Source organism: Limulus polyphemus, unplaced genomic scaffold (genome assembly GCF_000517525.1).
Source record: "Limulus polyphemus unplaced genomic scaffold, Limulus_polyphemus-2.1.2 Scaffold7, whole genome shotgun sequence".
NCBI classification, from domain to species: domain Eukaryota; kingdom Metazoa; phylum Arthropoda; class Merostomata; order Xiphosura; family Limulidae; genus Limulus; species Limulus polyphemus.
In genome coordinates this window covers 2,071,341-2,089,063 of record NW_013665617.1, presented here as the reverse complement: position 1 = coordinate 2,089,063, position 17,723 = coordinate 2,071,341, and the positions used below count along the sequence as shown (strand labels likewise).

At 30.3% G+C, this 17,723-nt stretch overlaps 1 protein-coding gene across 4 annotated transcripts; it reads left to right on the top strand.

Moving 5' to 3' along the window:
* The first annotated feature begins 2,123 nt into the window (after positions 1–2,123).
* LOC106477211 (tumor protein D52-like) lies at positions 2,124–17,461 on the top strand. 4 transcript variants are annotated; one of them, XR_002609791.1, is made up of 7 exons: positions 2,124–2,724; positions 3,555–3,673; positions 6,527–6,669; positions 7,985–8,086; positions 9,032–9,092; positions 12,509–13,721; positions 13,777–13,798. XR_002609791.1 is itself a non-coding variant. In XM_022381441.1 (6 exons), the coding sequence occupies exons 1-6, from the start codon at positions 2,505–2,507 to the stop codon at positions 15,788–15,790; spliced, it is 657 nt and encodes a 218-aa protein (XP_022237149.1). In that variant the 5' UTR covers positions 2,124–2,504; the 3' UTR covers positions 15,791–17,461. The 4 variants fall into 4 exon arrangements, 2 of the variants coding, with proteins under 2 accessions (XP_022237149.1, XP_013793287.2); XR_002609790.1 differs by having other exon boundaries at positions 12,504–13,721; XM_022381441.1 differs by lacking the exons at positions 12,509–13,721; positions 13,777–13,798 and adding an exon at positions 15,779–17,461.
* Positions 17,462–17,723: the final 262 nt, after the last annotated feature.

The following is a 17,723-nucleotide window of genomic DNA, read 5'->3' as shown; positions in this document are numbered from 1 at the left end:
CAAATTATTTCGCTTCATTTGCTTTTTGGTCATTTTTTTACGTTGGTGTTAAAACAGGCCAAAACATAAAATTAATAAATTTGATGCAATAAGTAATTTGTAGGTTTTTATTATTTTGGATATTTTAGCAAGATACAGCAGAGCTTTCTGTCCTCCAGTGTTACAGTGGTATGTCTGCGGATTTACAATCTTAAAAAATGGATTTCGATACTAGTGGTGGGCAGAGCACAGATAACCCATTGGTAGCTTTGTGCTTAACTTCAAACAAACAGACAGAGCTATCTGTTCTAACCGCCATTATTTTTTTAACTGATAGGCTAAAGGGAAAGTAAGTAATCAACAGTACTCTTTCAACTCTTGGGCTCCTGTAATCGAATAGTAGGATTTGAACGCCACTCTTATAATGCACATCCAACCACAAAGGGTTAAACGCAACTTGCGGTCACAGGACACGAACATGTACTCTCAGATTCACTGTCCAGCTAACTATTGGGCCACACTCAGTTTCTCAGCAGTAGTGAGTGGTATAAAAGTATATTTGCTTGTTTGAAGTTAAGCACAAAGCAACACAATGGGCTATCTGTGCTCTGACACAACTGGTATCGAAACCCGAATTCTAGCTTTGTAAGCCTACAGACATACCACTGTGCCACTGGGGGGCGATTTCAGAGAAGGAAGATGTGAAACCTTCATCCTCACAGCGGAGAGGCAGCATATGATAATTTATTGTTATAATTTGAATAATAACTTTACAATTAAACAGCACCTGTATTAATACTAGTTTTTAAATCATTCATCATCGAAATAGTATTTTTCCAAATATGCAAAATATATATTGTTGTAACGTTATATTGTTCTTTCATTGGCAGCTTCTTTCAAATTTCCTGGTGAAAATTATTCAATGTCTAATTAAAGGAACGATAAAACAGAATTGGTTCATTTCATCTTCTATAAGCTTAAACACTGTGGTACTTTTAGGCTACATATATGAATGACGCTAACTGCATTACACTTAAAGAATCAACTTACTTGTACAAAGTAAGTTAATTAGTATGCGCGATAGCTAAAACAGTTAAATTTTAAAAAAGGGAGAGGAAACACTGACTGGTTCCTTCTACTACCTACAAAACAACTCTCTGTATTTTTAACTATCTCCTTGATGCTTCACTGAACCTCATATTTATAACCTACCCTCGAATTTACTAGAAGTTTTACGTCAAATCTCTTGAACTTTCTAGACATAATTTAATTTCATTATTACTACCCGCAGCTCCCTCAAGCAAACATCTAAATTACAACATTAAAAATATAGCTTATAACAATATGATCAACTCAACTATTTTTATATGTGACGTCAAGTGAAATGAAAATATTTTCAGCTATGGCTTTTCTGTCCAGCACCTTTTGTAAGGTCACCGCGAGTACAATTAAGGCAAATATCATTAACCAAAATACCAAAACATTGTACACACACACAATATTTGTATACAGTTAAAGTAAAAATGCGATTGAGGAGTAACTAGAACTATAAGAAATAATATGTGTTCGACTATAGGCAGCTTAAGAATTGGGTGAAACTTCTATGAAAAGTTAATTTTATCTGATTATCTAGAGTGCTAAACCTTTTTATTTACTTTTCTTTATTATTCTTGTTTTGATTTTAATCGTATGTTTAATCTGGAAGCTGATAATTTATTATAAATATTTATGAAAGCTAATATATGTTGGTTTCAATTTTATAATTTGATTCTATTCGAAGGCAAATTTTATGTGTAAAATAATCGGCGTTTATTTCTTATTATCCAAAGTTTAAACCTGTAATGTTTAAAGAGATTCTCTGATCCGAATACATAATCAGGAAAGTCCTAAAATAGATATGAATCGTTAATAAGACGTGATAATTGCTGATGATTTAATAGAATGACGTCAGGAGCTGAAATGGTATTAACAGCAATGCTTTCTACATAAAATAACTCAAGGCCTTTCGTTGCGTGGCTCAGCTGTTCTTTGAACCATGTCTTGTCACTCGAGCGAATCTAGTGTGGAAGGTGGCGCTTTACTGTGTTGTTTTTTTAATGCGGAATTTACAGAAACTTGCTGTACAAGGAAAGCTAGAACTGGTTTTATCACTGTTCTTCTTTCTCTGGTCAGCTAGAGCCACTTCTATATTTTACATGTGATAGCGTGTGCGAGTATATTGTTTGTGCAATTGAAACAGTTCATTCAGATTTATTATAATAAGAAATACAAAAATAATTCAAAACGAGTGTTAAATATTCTGCTTGCTAGTACTGTATGTGAAAAAAAATAATTTGAGTTGGCAGTGTTGTCGTTTTAGTGATGTAATAAGTAATATTTGTATTGCTTTGTAATGTGAAATGCGAGCGTTTGTAACTGGCCTTTACAAATGCTGTTGAGCGAAAGCGGGTTTCTTAATATCATGCACATTTTTCTTTCTTAAGTTAATTATAGTTTTTTTTATGTTGTGTGGTGAGTGAGCCCTAATGGAACGACAGACGAGTCTTGAAGAAGATTGTTATGAGGAACCCGGAACGTTAGACTTCAGTAGCCATAGCTATGCTTTTACAGAAGCAACGGTTCGGAATGGCCAAATTGTTGTACATTATGATGATTTAAGTAAGCCATTTTCTATGACATCTGAAGAAGAAGTCAAATACCAAAACTTCTTGAAACTTGCCTCTGCAGAAGCAATGGAAGAATTAGGTATTAAGTGTTTGAGTGTGTGGACAGTAATTTATAATTACTATTAGTATTATTGAGTATTACTATTAGTGTTAACACTGATATTAACACACACATTAGTACCTGTATCACACAATTTTGATGATCACATATGATCAAGTTGATGATTCTTTTATTAAACTGAAGAGCTGAAATAATTTCGAAAGTTAGTTAATTAGTAAATTACATAGTTATATCGATCTTCACACTTGAACAGTTGAAGCTTAAAAAAGTGAAAAGACCTTGCGACGTTAGTAGTAGTAGTAGTAAACACTGGAAACAGTCATCATTCAGTAAAATATGGGTTCATTTCAGTTTTAATCATAACTCGCATAAAGAATTATAATTACAAGTTTACATAAATAAAGTCACTTTGGCTTGAAACTCGAGCATTAAAGTATTCAGTAAAACTCTTATGAAAGCTTTTTTCTGTTGGGTATGGTGGAAGAATACTTTTATTTCACATGAATTGTTTATTTAGCATATATTTAAGTTGCTTCATTTCTCACATGTTTTCATAGCTAATTACAATGGAGGTACCCCTTTATTTTGCAGAGGTTGAGAGAGTATAAGGCAGCAACACTGGTACCTAATTGTATCTGTTCCATGATATTCATTATTATGGATTAGTGATTAAATTTTCTCAAAATTGATGACAAGGTCTAAACTTGGCTGCACCTGTGCAAATATAGACAGGAGATTTTTCCATTTACTTTGGAATACTGTTTCATTATTACATTTTAGTTGTAAGCTTAAAATTGTATAAAGGTTAATCCTATTTATCTCATTCATGATTTGAAAATTTTCACCAGATGTTGGTGAAGAAGATGCATATATATCCAGCACTCAAAAGCAAGACATTTCCAAGATGTATGAAGACTTTGAGGAGAAAGCTAAGCTTGAAGCTGAATGGAAAGAAGAATTGTCTAAGGTAAAAATAAGGAAATATACACAGAAAGTACATATATATTATTTCTTAACCATAAAGTTAATATTGCACACTGAATTAATGTAGTACTTACAAAATTACTAGAATGGAGGCTGAAAAATTAAATTATTACAAATATTATTGTTTCAAAGGTTACCAAGAAACTAACTATTGGAGTTACTTTATTTTTAATATTTGACCAAGACAGATTTGTAATGTAATGACCAGTCTGGAATGAGATGATCTTAATGATATTTAGAACTTGTACTTAAACTACCATTTTGTTATGTTACTTGTGATTAAATTCCAGAAGTGATGGTACATTCAATTACTTAGAATAACCTATCAAAGATACAACCTAATTCCCAAGGTAAAATTTAGTTTTTGTATTGTTCAGTTGACCATCAGTAAGTAATTAAAAGAAATGAACAGTAAAACAATAAAGTCTTTATGATAACTAAAGAAATCAAACTGAACTATTGATATATAGTTTGTTTCATGTATAGAGGGTGGGTACATAATATTAAAATTATTTTGGAGTCACACATTGTTAGAACTCATGTTGCCACATCAAGTCATACTCTGTTTGATGACCTTTCATTTTGACAGTAGCTTTGCAGTGTAATTTCCATTGTTAAAGGCTCTGTTGTAAGACTGTCATGTCCAAAGCACACAACTCCCCTTCAAGTGTGCAAGGAGGATGGTTTTTCAGTGCCCACTTCAACAGCCTGATTGCTTAGAGATCCATAGGTGCTACTTTTGTCAATTCATATGAAATGTCATGAGTAACTGTTTCATTCATCAGTTGTGTGAGGTATGTGACAGTTTAATAGGAAGTATGACAGGAAGCCTTACCCTGGTGAACCCATATCATGGTGGCCTCTTTTTTTTTTTCAGACAGAGATCTTTCTTGATTATCTTGCTTACAGTTGCCTGGGACAGGTGGGAAAACCTTTGCCATTGGCCTTTGTGTTCATGGATTCTTACCTGTTACAAGATGCTGCACTTTGCAAACCGTGGCTGAGGTACAGCTTGTTGTAGGCCTATTTCTGGATGATCATGGTGCCCCAAGTTTATCAATATTCCCTTATTTTTCAATGCCATTTAGTGCAAGGGATATCCCTATCTTGGAAATTCTATATCCCCAATCTGAATGCATGAATATGAACATTTTGTGTTGGAAAGTGCTTTACATACCCTTCCCAAAAGTGATCAATTTTTGATGGTACCACACTATAATTGAAATGCCTAACAATGTTAAAGTGTAGTTCTCATACATGCCATTCTACTGAGACTATATTATATGTTATTGTCACATTACTTGCTGATTTACATATTCAGAATTGTTTAAATATAATATACTCAACCTTCTGTATATGTAGAGGTTGTGAACATTTGATTAAATGTGTTGAAAAAATCATAATTGAAAGTTAAAATTGTGTATGTGATAGTGGGGTTGACATTTAAAAATAAATTCTTAATAGAACAGAAAATAAAATGATTTCTTAGCTCAAAGTGCTTTGAATAGAATGTAACTTACTATGTTAAGAAGCTTCAGAAAATAATCAATATTAATCTTTGCTATTATAAGTAACTCTAGTATTTGATATCATTAACTGTAGGTTTAGCTGAATGATTAACTACATTGTACACGTTATCTAAGGTGATGGAACAATAGATGTGAACTTACTGTATAAAAAGCTTGACTGATCATTGTGCTTTTTTTTATCAATTATTTTTGATGAAAATCAGTAATAAATTTTATTTTGTCTGTTTGTAAAATAATTAACCATGAATGATTAATCATTCTTTTTTGTCATTTAGGTGTGTTTTTAAATTAGTTGTTGCTTAAGAATCAAGGCATGTATATGTCTTCAAAAATTTTAATGTCTGATTGCACCTGTAATGTGAGATAGTAAATTCTACTTTTATTTTGTTATGGTTTAGTTTACTGTTCATTTATTACTCCTTCTATCATTGAGTTCAACTATAAATGTTTAGCTAGATTAAAGCGCTAACTCACCTTTTAGCTAGACCTCATTGAATTTGAGTATGTATAAATGAAACTGACACAAGCTTCCCCTAGCGATGATGTACAGATATTAATGTTGCGAAAGATTAATTATATAAATTAACTAGTCACATGAGGTGTAACCTTGTGGTCTAACCACTAAATTAAAAACTCTTCCTTGATCTTAAATGAGTTAGTTCACGAGATATAGATTGAATGCATTATTGCAGATTATTGCTTGATATTATTATTGCTCTTGAAATGGTTTAATTTTGGAATACTGTGTTGTTCTGGAATAAGATTTTTTCTTCTTCTGATTCTTTTTCTTAATTCATTTTATTTAACATTTGTATCAAGTCTTGGCCAGACAGAGATTTACTTTTGTTTTTTTTGTAAGTTTTAGTTTGGATTTTTTTAGTTACAGTTTAATGAATTATTTTTTTTTCGACTCTAGTTGTAGCACAATTTGGTTTTAGTTTGTTACAGTAACATTTAACAATTTATTTCAGCTGAAGAAAACTTAATGCAGCTAGATTTCAAATTCATTATGAAGTACATGTGTATGTAGTTTGTTGTTTCAAGGGATAATGAAGATTGTAGTAGTTGTAATTAATTATTTAACAATAAAATCTGTTACTAACTTTCTATAGCATTCACTTAAGGGGGTCTGTTTGTAATGCAGTGTATGTGAAAAAATGCTTGTTTAGTACTTAAAATGTATAGCATTTTAAAATTATTTGGAAAATAAGTGGTGGAATATAATCCTCAGCAAACTATCTTTATATGAGCTGATAGAATAGCAGTTAGGCAATTATGTTACACAAATAAAATTCCTTTTAATATAGATTGATGATGAAATTTTGGCCATTCGTCAAGTAATGGAATACAAGTTGAAACGTTCTCAAGAACTAAAACAGAAACTAGGAATCACTCCTTGGGTGGAATTTAAAGAAGATATGGAGCAAGGGATCAGACACATTCAAGAAAGGTTAGTATATTTGATGTAAAAATGTATGGACAGGATAGATGACATAATTCCATGCCATTTTAGTCCTATGAAATTGTCACTCTACCCACCAAAATGATCAACTAAATACTGCCTTTCACCTCCATATGCCCATCATGTCCTATGATTAACAGTTTCATAACTTTAAACAAAGACATGATTATTTTGAAAAAGAAGTTTAGTTCTGAGTATTCCAAGCTTAAAGTTATTGCCTCTAATAGTAAATTCTGCATACCATCTAATCCCAGTCAATGAAAACCTACTATGCATTACATGACCAGCAGAGAAAGAAAATTGTAGAAACACAAATATTTGCATATCAAGGTTATCCTTATCTGGCAAATGGTAGGTTAAAGCCACAGGTGCAAGGCTAAGGAAAGTATTGATCATTTGAGGCATTATGGGATAAGCTTTGAAATGACCCTTGCAGTGTTAAGCAGTTTGATGCATTGATAGTCTTTATAATCAAGTTTTAATTATTATTTAGCAATTTTAGGATAACACAGCTGTTTAACAATGTTAACTTGTGTTTGTGGTTGAATAAAGATGCAGTAAAGAACATAGTTACACAGCATGAGTATTGGTGTGTGTTATAGAATAATTGTGATGTTAAACAACAGTTTGCCAAAACATTTTTGAATACAAAGCAAGTTATATGGTAATTTATCACTGTCATTCAAAGCCGTGTGTGTGTGTGTGTAAGACATATTGGAAACCCCAAATCTTAATTCTTGTTTCTTATGCTGTTTTTGTACAGTTTCAGACTTAATCTGCAATAGTCAGACAGCAACATATAACATTATCAATATACTGCAGGTAATAATTTGGTCCTTCACTGCGTATTGTCATAAATGGAAATTATAAAAAAACGAAGAAATAAATTTCAAATAGAAAGTGTTTTACAGGGTTGATAATCAAGTTACCATGATTTAGAAAGAGAAATATAAGCTTGAAATAAGATAGTTTGCTTTGCATTGATTAATGTGGTTTTATGTTTACTTAGTTTATTCTATAATATGTCATCAGTTTTCATGAACAACAGTTGTTATGGTGTGAACCAGATTAAGCAAATGAATAGTAATTATTATCAAATTGGTTAAAGCCACTTTCAAATCATATTTTTAAGGTAAGGGTTATTTATTTATTATTTATATTTGTTATTAATGGTAGTATAAATTCACTTTTCAAATTCTTACAAAAGTTAGTTTTTTTTTTCTTTCTAGAAATTTAAAGATTGGATTATTATTCTGATTTGAGAAACTATAGCTAGTAACAAAGTTGTTTATATTATCCTTAGTTGTCAGAAGACTAGTCAAAAACTAAAGAATGCTGGAGAAAGAACTTCCACAGCTTTTGGTAACATTGGAACAAGCATGAGTAAAAAGTTTGAAGAAGTCAAGTAAGTGCTGTGTTTGTTTTGTTTTTGGAGATTCACTCAAAGCTATAAAAATATAAACAAAAGGGTGTTTTAACAGCTTAGCACAAATACTATTGTAAACATAAATCTGCTACCATTAAGAATATTTTCCATGGCCATATGCTATCTTTCATTGTTTTGTGTGCAAAGAAAATATTTTTTAGTAAGAATATTTTTATAGAAAACAGTTTAAAAAATGTAGAAAAATTTAGTCTTATTTGCAACAGTGTATCTTATTAAAAAAAGAAATTTACTCTCCACTCATTTAGAATTTGACCATGAAATGTAAAAAAATATATCTTATAAAAAAAATAGTTCATACAACATCTGATGCATTATAAATGTATATTTAAGGTTTAACAGCATTTAATTATGTAATTTAAAAAAAAAATAGATAAAGATTTTATAATTTGAACTACATGCTATACCAAATATTCTCAGTAACTTTAAAGTTTATTACTAGAAATGATTTTGACAATGAACAGTAAATCTTGTTATTGGAAAATTAGAAACATAGAACTAAACTATTTTCTGTAACATCCCAAAGCTAATGAATTTTTCCTAACTTGCTTCTTTCTTTTAAGTTTTTTTATGTAAAAGCTAATATTTGGAGTTTGTCTTGTTTATCAGTTATGTAAAGTTTACATCTGTAATAAGTACTATGTTCAGAAAAATCATACATAATGATTTTGTAATTATAGTTGGTATTTAATTTGTCATTTTTAAAAAATTTTATGTTACTGAAAATATTACGTTTATTTCATCATGTTTTATGAAGTGTTTAATTGTTAATACATTCTCGTTGGTAATGGGTTATAGAATGTATTCTCTGCACTTGCTGTATTTGTTTGTTAATCAAGACGTTTTCCATGAATTTCATTATAAGAGCTACTACTTACACATGAACATAACTTTGTTTTTATCCAGAAACTCCCAGACCTACAAAGCAATTGAAGAGAAAGTGGAAACTGCTTATGAAAATGTTAAGGTAAGTTTTAAGTACTGCTATCAATATTAGTAGAAATTATGGTCTTGTGGAGTTGTTTATTCAGTTTAAATTTTATTGTGCATTTAAATTGGGTTGAAAGATAGTTGTACTTAATACACTAATAGAGATGGTAAAGTAGTATTTGTTCTTTTTATAAGAAATAAATATTAATGAGACATTCAGGGATAGAAATAATACATTCCTGCATTCCTGAAAAATTTAACTAATTCCATCTTTTTACTTGGCTTTCATGATCAGGAATGCATGGTCCTTCCAAATTTCTTTAGTTATGACTAATGAAAGGGAACATATTGCATGGATTAAATATAAAAACAATTGATGAGGAAATGCAATTTTCTGGATAGTTTCCCTCGAGTGAATGTAATTTTCTTTCATTATTTCTATTCCTGAAATTGATTCAAAGTAAACTTTGCAACCATAACAACTTTCTTGCAAATTACTTTGATTTTAATAGCCAGATGACAGATTTTATTTAAAATGTATAGAGCTTTATGTCGGTATTAGCTGGTGGTTAATGTGATAGTTTCTCTTTTCTATTTAATATATTTGAAAACTATTTAAAGAATTATGAACTACATTGTGTTTTTGGGTAGAGATTACTTTGAGAATGTAAAATATGAAATATTTAATATCTATCTCGATGTTTAAAGTTTAATAGGTATTCCCTATTTTGTCATAAGGTGACAGCTGTTGTGTTTTTGTCATGAATGAGTGCATGACATAGGCCTAATCAGTTAAATTTTCTATCAGCAAAACCTACAGTAGAAGGTTACACAGTTTTTATGTAGGCTTTCATTCATTGACCGCATTCCAAATAGTTAATAGAAAAATTCAAATTTTAGCTGTTGTCTTTTTAATAGCAGAAGAAACAGGACTGAGTTTTCAGGTTGAATTTGAAATTTCTATGTTGAAAAGAAATTTTTTTTCCTTCAAATGCTTCTGTTGTCAGATAATAATCCTATAACTTGTTGAAAACAACAATATTCAGAAATTTATATATGTATGAGTGAGCTACAATTGGCCATGTAATGCTACAAAACCAACTGTAATCCCATCAGCAAAATACCATTCAGTTGTATAGATAATCACATATCAGGGCTCTGTTTAGATGTTTATTTATACCATACTTTTACACAAGAAAAAAAGTCTAGCTGTCACCATTTATGGAAACTTTGGCCACAAGATGGGGTAAAGACAAACAAAACTCCATGAATATTTAACACCATCTTTTGTATGCCATCAAACCTAGCTTGATCAGAACAGTTTTGACAATCTTTGTTTATATACCAAGTAGTATTCATCTTAACAATATTTCTTTATTAATATAAATTCAGTAATAGGGATTAATTTGTTTTAAAACGTTTACAAGATTGCATAATATAAGGTGGAAATTTCAAGAGAACTGCTCCTGCCTAGAAACTGAAAAGAGCAGTCCATTGTAAATTTCAATTTCACAATGTTTATCCATCCGTAAAATACCAATAAGATGTGATTAGATGATATAGTGTTATCTCACTCATTTGTATCTGTGTTGGTGTCCTAATTTTCTACCTAGGAACATTTACAGCTGGATTTTACGGAGATTGAGTACATTTGAGTACATTACGTTAAAATGATTTTGGAGACTCACCATGTTATTAAAGTCCATTTTGCCATATCCAGTCATGCTCTACCTGCCAGCCACACACCACTTCTTCTAACATGCTTTCCATAATTCATCTAGTTTATGACGATAACAATTTCCCAGTGCCTATTTCAACAGTCTGGTCACACAGAAATTCATAGACATTGTATTTAGTGATGTGAGCAGTATGTCTTCATTATGGAAGAGCATGAATACTCATTTTTTTCTCCAGTTACTTGAGGTATGTGACAGTTGAAAAGAAGGTATGACTTGAAGCTTTATCTTGTTGAACCCATATCTTGTTGGCCAAATTTCCAGATGGTAATCCTTCTTGATTATTTTGCATACTGTTGCCTGGGTCACATGGACAGCTTTTACTACTGAACTTAGTTCATACATTCCCATCTGTTACAAGGCACTGCACTTCTATTACCGTAGCTGGGGCATGACTTGTAGGTCTTTTTCTGGGTGGTTCTTGTCCCCAAAGGTGATCCATATTCCTTTGTTTTCCAATGAAGTTAAGTACAACGAATATCTCCCTGTAAGTTCTAAATTTCTGATTTGAACATATTCCAAGAAACATATAGATCACTAGTAGTAACAAAAAGAGAACCTTTATAATAGCATATTTCCATTCTCCCAGTTGACCCATTGCAAACATAGCAATTGAGCTATGAAACCGTTTTGGAAATAGGCAAAAAATATTGATAGTTCATAGAACATTGTGTCAAGAGTACATTTCAGTGCAAATGCACCACTAGCTTTAAAAAACTATGATAAAATCCAATACAACTGGAAATTAATTTTACAATAAATCAGATTATCAGGTACCATTTCCATTAATGTTAAGCAAGCATCATACTACTTACACATTCATCACACGTAATGGGTACTGCATCATCTAGCCCACTGGTGCTTTCTACTAGCTTCTAAACGTTGTAGTATTTTTCTTGGTATTAAAGAATGAGAGCCCTAATAGTTGTAATACAAAGAGATGGATAATTATTAGTTTTTCTAATTGATTAATTGAATGAAAGCTCTCCCTCTGTATAAGGACAGAAATTAGGATGTGCTAGCTTTTTTCAACCACTCTATTATTCTGATATGGTATTAATCTTTCTAATTTTACATAACTTGTTTTAAGTAATTTTTGAATTGACCTTGGTTTCATATGATAGGTCTCTGCTGAAGCTCCATTCTCACGTTTTGCAAACAAACTTTTTTTATTCTTTAAAAATTAATTTGTCACAATTTTTTTTATAAATAATGTGGATATTTCCTACTTGGCAAATGAATCACTAATGTAGACTAAATACCATCATATGTCATCATTTCATTTCTTTTCAAAATGTGCAGTATTCCCTGACTGATCTTCTATAAATCAGATAAATTGATAATTGAATAATGCAAATCTGTTTTGCTATCACTGGTAAGAGTAATAGTGTTTTTATTTAAAATGTGTCAAGATTACAGTCAGAAGTAATTAAGTATCCACTTAGTCTGTTTATTTATGCATGTTATTTGAATAGGATAAACATAAAATTAATATTCATTAAAGATTTGAGTCATCAGAATATTTGACAGTCACCTACCATACTCACTAAACAGTAAACTTAACTTCTCTAATGTGCCGACAATTTTATTTCATTTGATGACTGAGTTATGAGCATTAGTATAATCTTTCTTTTTTATTTAATAACGAGTTCATACCAGCCCACATCTGTAGTTTGTTAAGTCAACTTTTAATTAAATTCATCCTTTCTTAGAGCAGAATTCCAAGATCCAAGAATGAAAACCCACAAAATGTTGAATGTACTTCTGATGGAAAAGAATATACATCTGCTTCTGATGTTTCTTCTGAGAGTGTAACAGAGCAAACCCCCACTTTTTCATAACTGAGTATACTTATAATTACTAAAAAAAGTATTTTTTACAATTGGAACCTCTATTTTCTCAAGAAAATTAATCAATATACAGATGGTGCATGCAAATTACTATGAAAACAGATGATATATAAAGATATACCAATACTTATGTATGTTTTTGTGAGAAACATGCATTACATTGTTGCCAAATGTGCCTTATAATGTTATCGACTAGTATAGCCTCTGAGCTATTTTATTTGGATAAGGACATTTTATTCACTACTTATGCTTTATATATAACCTGAAATCATTAAGATGCAAATGTTTCTAAACCAATAGATGAAACATGCCTTTAGATATTGGAAAAATAAAACTTTGTTAATGAAAACAATTTAATATATAAAAATAACCAAATTAGTTTATACTTAAAAAAAAGTGTTAAAGGTATGTTCCCTCTTATGCACCATTCTGGTTTAGTTACACCAGTGATCTCATCTTCAGGTCTAGCCGTATTTTTGGTTATAGTCAAGTTGGATAACTTGTCTTTGTTGTGCTAATTGCTACTATTTATGAACTTAACAAAGGAAGATTTCTTTAAATACACTTTCTGATTTTGAAAGAAACATTAGTTTGACTTTGAACTTTAAGCCATAGACTTGTGTACTGCTTTATTACAGTGACTTCATGATAATCATATTAGTTATATTGACTGATTCAGTGTGAAAAGGGCTAAAAAGGCTGAACTGAGGAAACCTATAATATATTTGGTGATTTGATGAACCCTGGAAAATATTGATTTCTCTTTGCTCCTTCTTACATACTTTTCAGTGCAGGAAACTGAAATACACTGATTAAGTTGGTAAGTGATCACTAGGCTTGTATCCATTATTCAGTTTTTAAATCAGGAAACACTTTTTATGTTTGGTTTTTGCCATTATAATTATATTTTAATGGAAAAAAAAGCCCTCCTCTGTTAACAATCTAACCTATATAAAAGCCAGTGTGTGTGTCATATCACTCTTGATTTCTTGAAATAAGAGGTGTCATAAAAGCCAAAATGCATTTATCCAGATGGAATAATTCAATTAGTGTCTGCCCATTATGAGTTTAATGACTGGGGTGCAAGGGGGGCCGCGAGGGTGGTGGAGCCGTGAATCCTTATGAGTGTAGTGAGGGTTGGTATAATAAGCCTAAAGTAAATGCGTATTGTGGGATCACCTAGCCTAGAGCCAAGTGCATAAAATTTATCCTGAAAGTAAAAATATCAATTCAATTTTCAGTTAAATCGCCAATGTTTATAATAAAAAACAAACCTCTTTCATCAACAGAAACCCTAAATTAAAAAATTCAACAAATATTTTTCCAGTTTTGTTGTCTGTACTTTTTCATTTTATACTTTCAGTACATAGACTAACAACAATATTAGGTTATACTTTTTCCTAAGCAACATTACATAAAAGCCATTGTTGGAATGTAGTGCTACTAAAACACACTGGCTTTTCTATTGATTAGAAGTTGTTAATCCAACTGATTTTTACCAATAATTATTCTATGAATATGCCACAAATTCATTTTATGGATGATCTTAATTTTGATTGGCTCACAAAGGAATGTACAGACATTTGACTGCACCTTTTGATTCTTTGTCGATTAAGCTTGATTTCTCAAAATTTATTTATTCCAGTTAGATATGAAATGTGAGATTAGGTTATACTATGTGGTGGGGATGGTAGTACTTGCTTCATCTTTTTTGATGGGCTATACACTAGTAAATGCTATAAATTTCTTCTTGCAAATTTTATGATGTGATACAACATAAACTTTAAGGTCAATGGGTCCCATTTATTCCAGGGATTGAATTACAGTTTGTTTGGAATTGGCATCTTGACTGAAATGTAATGTATTCATAAGTACATTTACTTAATAGTGTCTCAGTCTATTATTGAGTAACGTCTACATTTGGTTACTAGTTTGGAGAAAAAGTATCATTGAGGTTTATGTATTGAGTGATGGTAATATTGAATTTGTGTCAGTTACCAAATCTCCCTTTTAATGTCTTCCAAAATCTCAAAGGATATTGAATAGTAAAAATTTTTTCTCATACATTATTATTTAAAGCACTCTATCTATAAGTGTTATCTTTGCCTTACAGTACTTTTATTACAGAATATTCTTATGTTCTAGTTTCTAATTAAGTACCTTATGCAATACTTTTATTAGTTTCTATACACTTTTTTACAGTGCATGTTAATGCACAGATAGTAAGTAAGTTTTTACTTTTTGTTGTCAGCCTTTTCCTATTCATGATCTTAAGGAATAAAATTGAAAATGGCAGTTCATCCAGAGTGTTTTACTGTGTTACTTGTGTAATATACTTTTTGAAGTGCAGTGTGCTCGCATTTATATTAGTTTGCTACTCAAATGACAGTTTAAAAATGAACTTGGAAATAAATTACTGAGTTCCAAGCAGTTCTTTTGGGCTATTGTAATATATATATATAAATGACATTTTGTTCATCTTCCTTAGATTATGCTAATCACATAAACGTGTACGAATTGCACCTTGGTTTGAAGTGTTTAGTGATTTCTATGGTTGAATCCAACTGGAGAACACTGCAGTTTTATCCATAATGCACAAATATTTATATCCACTGTGCTAATAGCAAGAACTACTTTGATCCAGTGGTAAAAATCACTTTGTTTATATATAGAGATGAAAAAAAAACAAGAAAATATGTAGTGTAGTTTCAAGTATGAAAACTGAATGAGTTTTTTAATTACTTCTAAAACATATGGAGCATAAGGCAACGGTGAAATAAAAAATAATTAAGGTATATTTGAAGGTGATGAAGCCAAGCAGGAAATTAACAGAGATGCTGTTTACAGACCTATCATAAAGAAACACCATCTATATTATATATATATATATATATATATTTTAAATTAACATTTGAAATACCCCAAATTAATGATATTTTTGTAAATATTGCATTGACATTTATGGAGCTTATTTAGATGTAAGGTAGATTAGATGAAACAGTAAATGGATTAAGTTATTATAGATGAGTAAGACATTGCATTGGCTAGATCTTGGCTAGTTTTCAATGTGGTTTCATTCTTTGTTTTTGTATTTATAATGTTTCAAGGTTTCTGTTTAAGGTTTTCCTTATTTTTAGATAAAAATGTAGTATTCAGGTTTACTGATGTCTAGCAAAAAAGCCAAAAGATTCTGCAAAATGGGGATCCAGAACTGTCAAGTGAAGAATAAATTGAACATGAACAGTAAAGGAAAACAAGTGTAGTTTTAAACAAAAATTCGTTATTAACAAACACAATGTTATGTCAATAAATCTGACTGGGCTTATTCTTTTGAGTAACCTGGCTGCTGGGATTGAGCACGACAAAACAAGAGATAAAAACCAAGAGTAATAGAGATCAAAATCAAGAGACTAAACTGAGATTATACCTGACTTAAATATCCTGTAAAAACAAAGAAAGTCAAGTATTCCACATGTTACATATGCTTAGAGGTTTTTGTATTGCCTTTTCAAATAGGTTACTTTTGAAGACAAACACATACACACTAGCTTGAGACTTTTGAACAAAGGTTGCGGTATGTGGCATTTGCTTGTGTAAAATGATTAGCATATGTTTACAACCTTGAAACATAAGGTTAGTAAAACTGTCAACTACATGCAGAAATTGCAAAGAAATTTAGAAAAAATATTATACGAATATACCCGAATAAAGATATATTCTATACTAGTTATGGAAATGTAAAATTCATGACTATTTCATTCATAACACAGGTTTTAGACTAGTATCTAGTCAAGCTGGAAAGTTGTGAATACATTGGTGACTTTGTTCAATTTGTAAGAAAATGAATACGAGTTAAAGAATAAATAGTTACTACTATTTGATCAGTGTAGTTTATAAAGTTAAAAAATCTCGTATAAGCAAGTAATATTTTGTTAGTTTAGTAGGATTATTGTATTAGTAAGATTTCTTTCATGTTTTTTGAACAGTTAATTCTTGGGAAAAAGATACATTTCAAACTTTTCTAGACTGTTTTTTGCATCTTAGAAACTAAGGCGTTGAATGGCTTTATGAATTATTGTAGTATTTATTTAAAATTTGTATTTATAGCACATTTTATTTACTTTTACTGTATTTCTTCAATACTTAAAATTTTCATACCACTCAAGAACTCTTGAAAAAGCCTTCAAATAGGTTGAAAGATCACTGGGATTTTACTTTCAAAGTAAAACTTCAATACAAAATGGGATAACTCTGCCACTATTAATTTCCCATGCTTGAAATGGACCAAAAACAATATTAACATTGCACTTTCAAAAAGTGTTTATGGAAAAATATCAGTATATTGTTTTGGTTTTACTTTGAAGAGAAAATAATTGTTATGAAATCATGCTTATTTTCAAATAATTACTTGCATTCTGAAATGAGAATATTGATATTTATAAGTTTAAACATACTACCAATTTTTACAGATTTGCAGATGCTTTCATTTTAACTTTGGTAAAACTTGTTACTTAATAAATTCATTTAGAAAAAAAGCAATATTTAAAAAGAATTGTATATATTGGGGTTCAATGGGTGTGGTTCAACTTAAAGCAGAATGCTTACAAAAGTTTGCTTAAGTTAGTTTTATAGACAAAAAAACAACAACAAATGTTCCTGTTACTCAATAATTTTCCTTATATATGTTTTCAACTAATTTTTATTTGATTTACCAAATTAATATGTTTTTACATGATACCAAAATTTAATTTTGTTGGGATTATTCTTGAGTATTGCATAATATGTGTGTGTGTGTGTGTAAATAATTTTAAAGTCCACTTATGGAGAAATATTTTAAATTATAACAAAAATGATGATTTCATTTTAATTTAAAATAAATATTTAAAAAGTATTCAAATTCATGTTCCATAAGATTTTTTACAGTATTTTTCAAGTTCAACTTGCCTTCCAAACGTTATGTGAATAATTATATATTAAAAATACCATTGAGAGTTGTGCAAGTCCAAGGGTGGCAAATAGCCTTAGTAGCTTTGCCATAAATAAAAATCAAATAAATCCAAGGATTACAAGATCTAATATTTT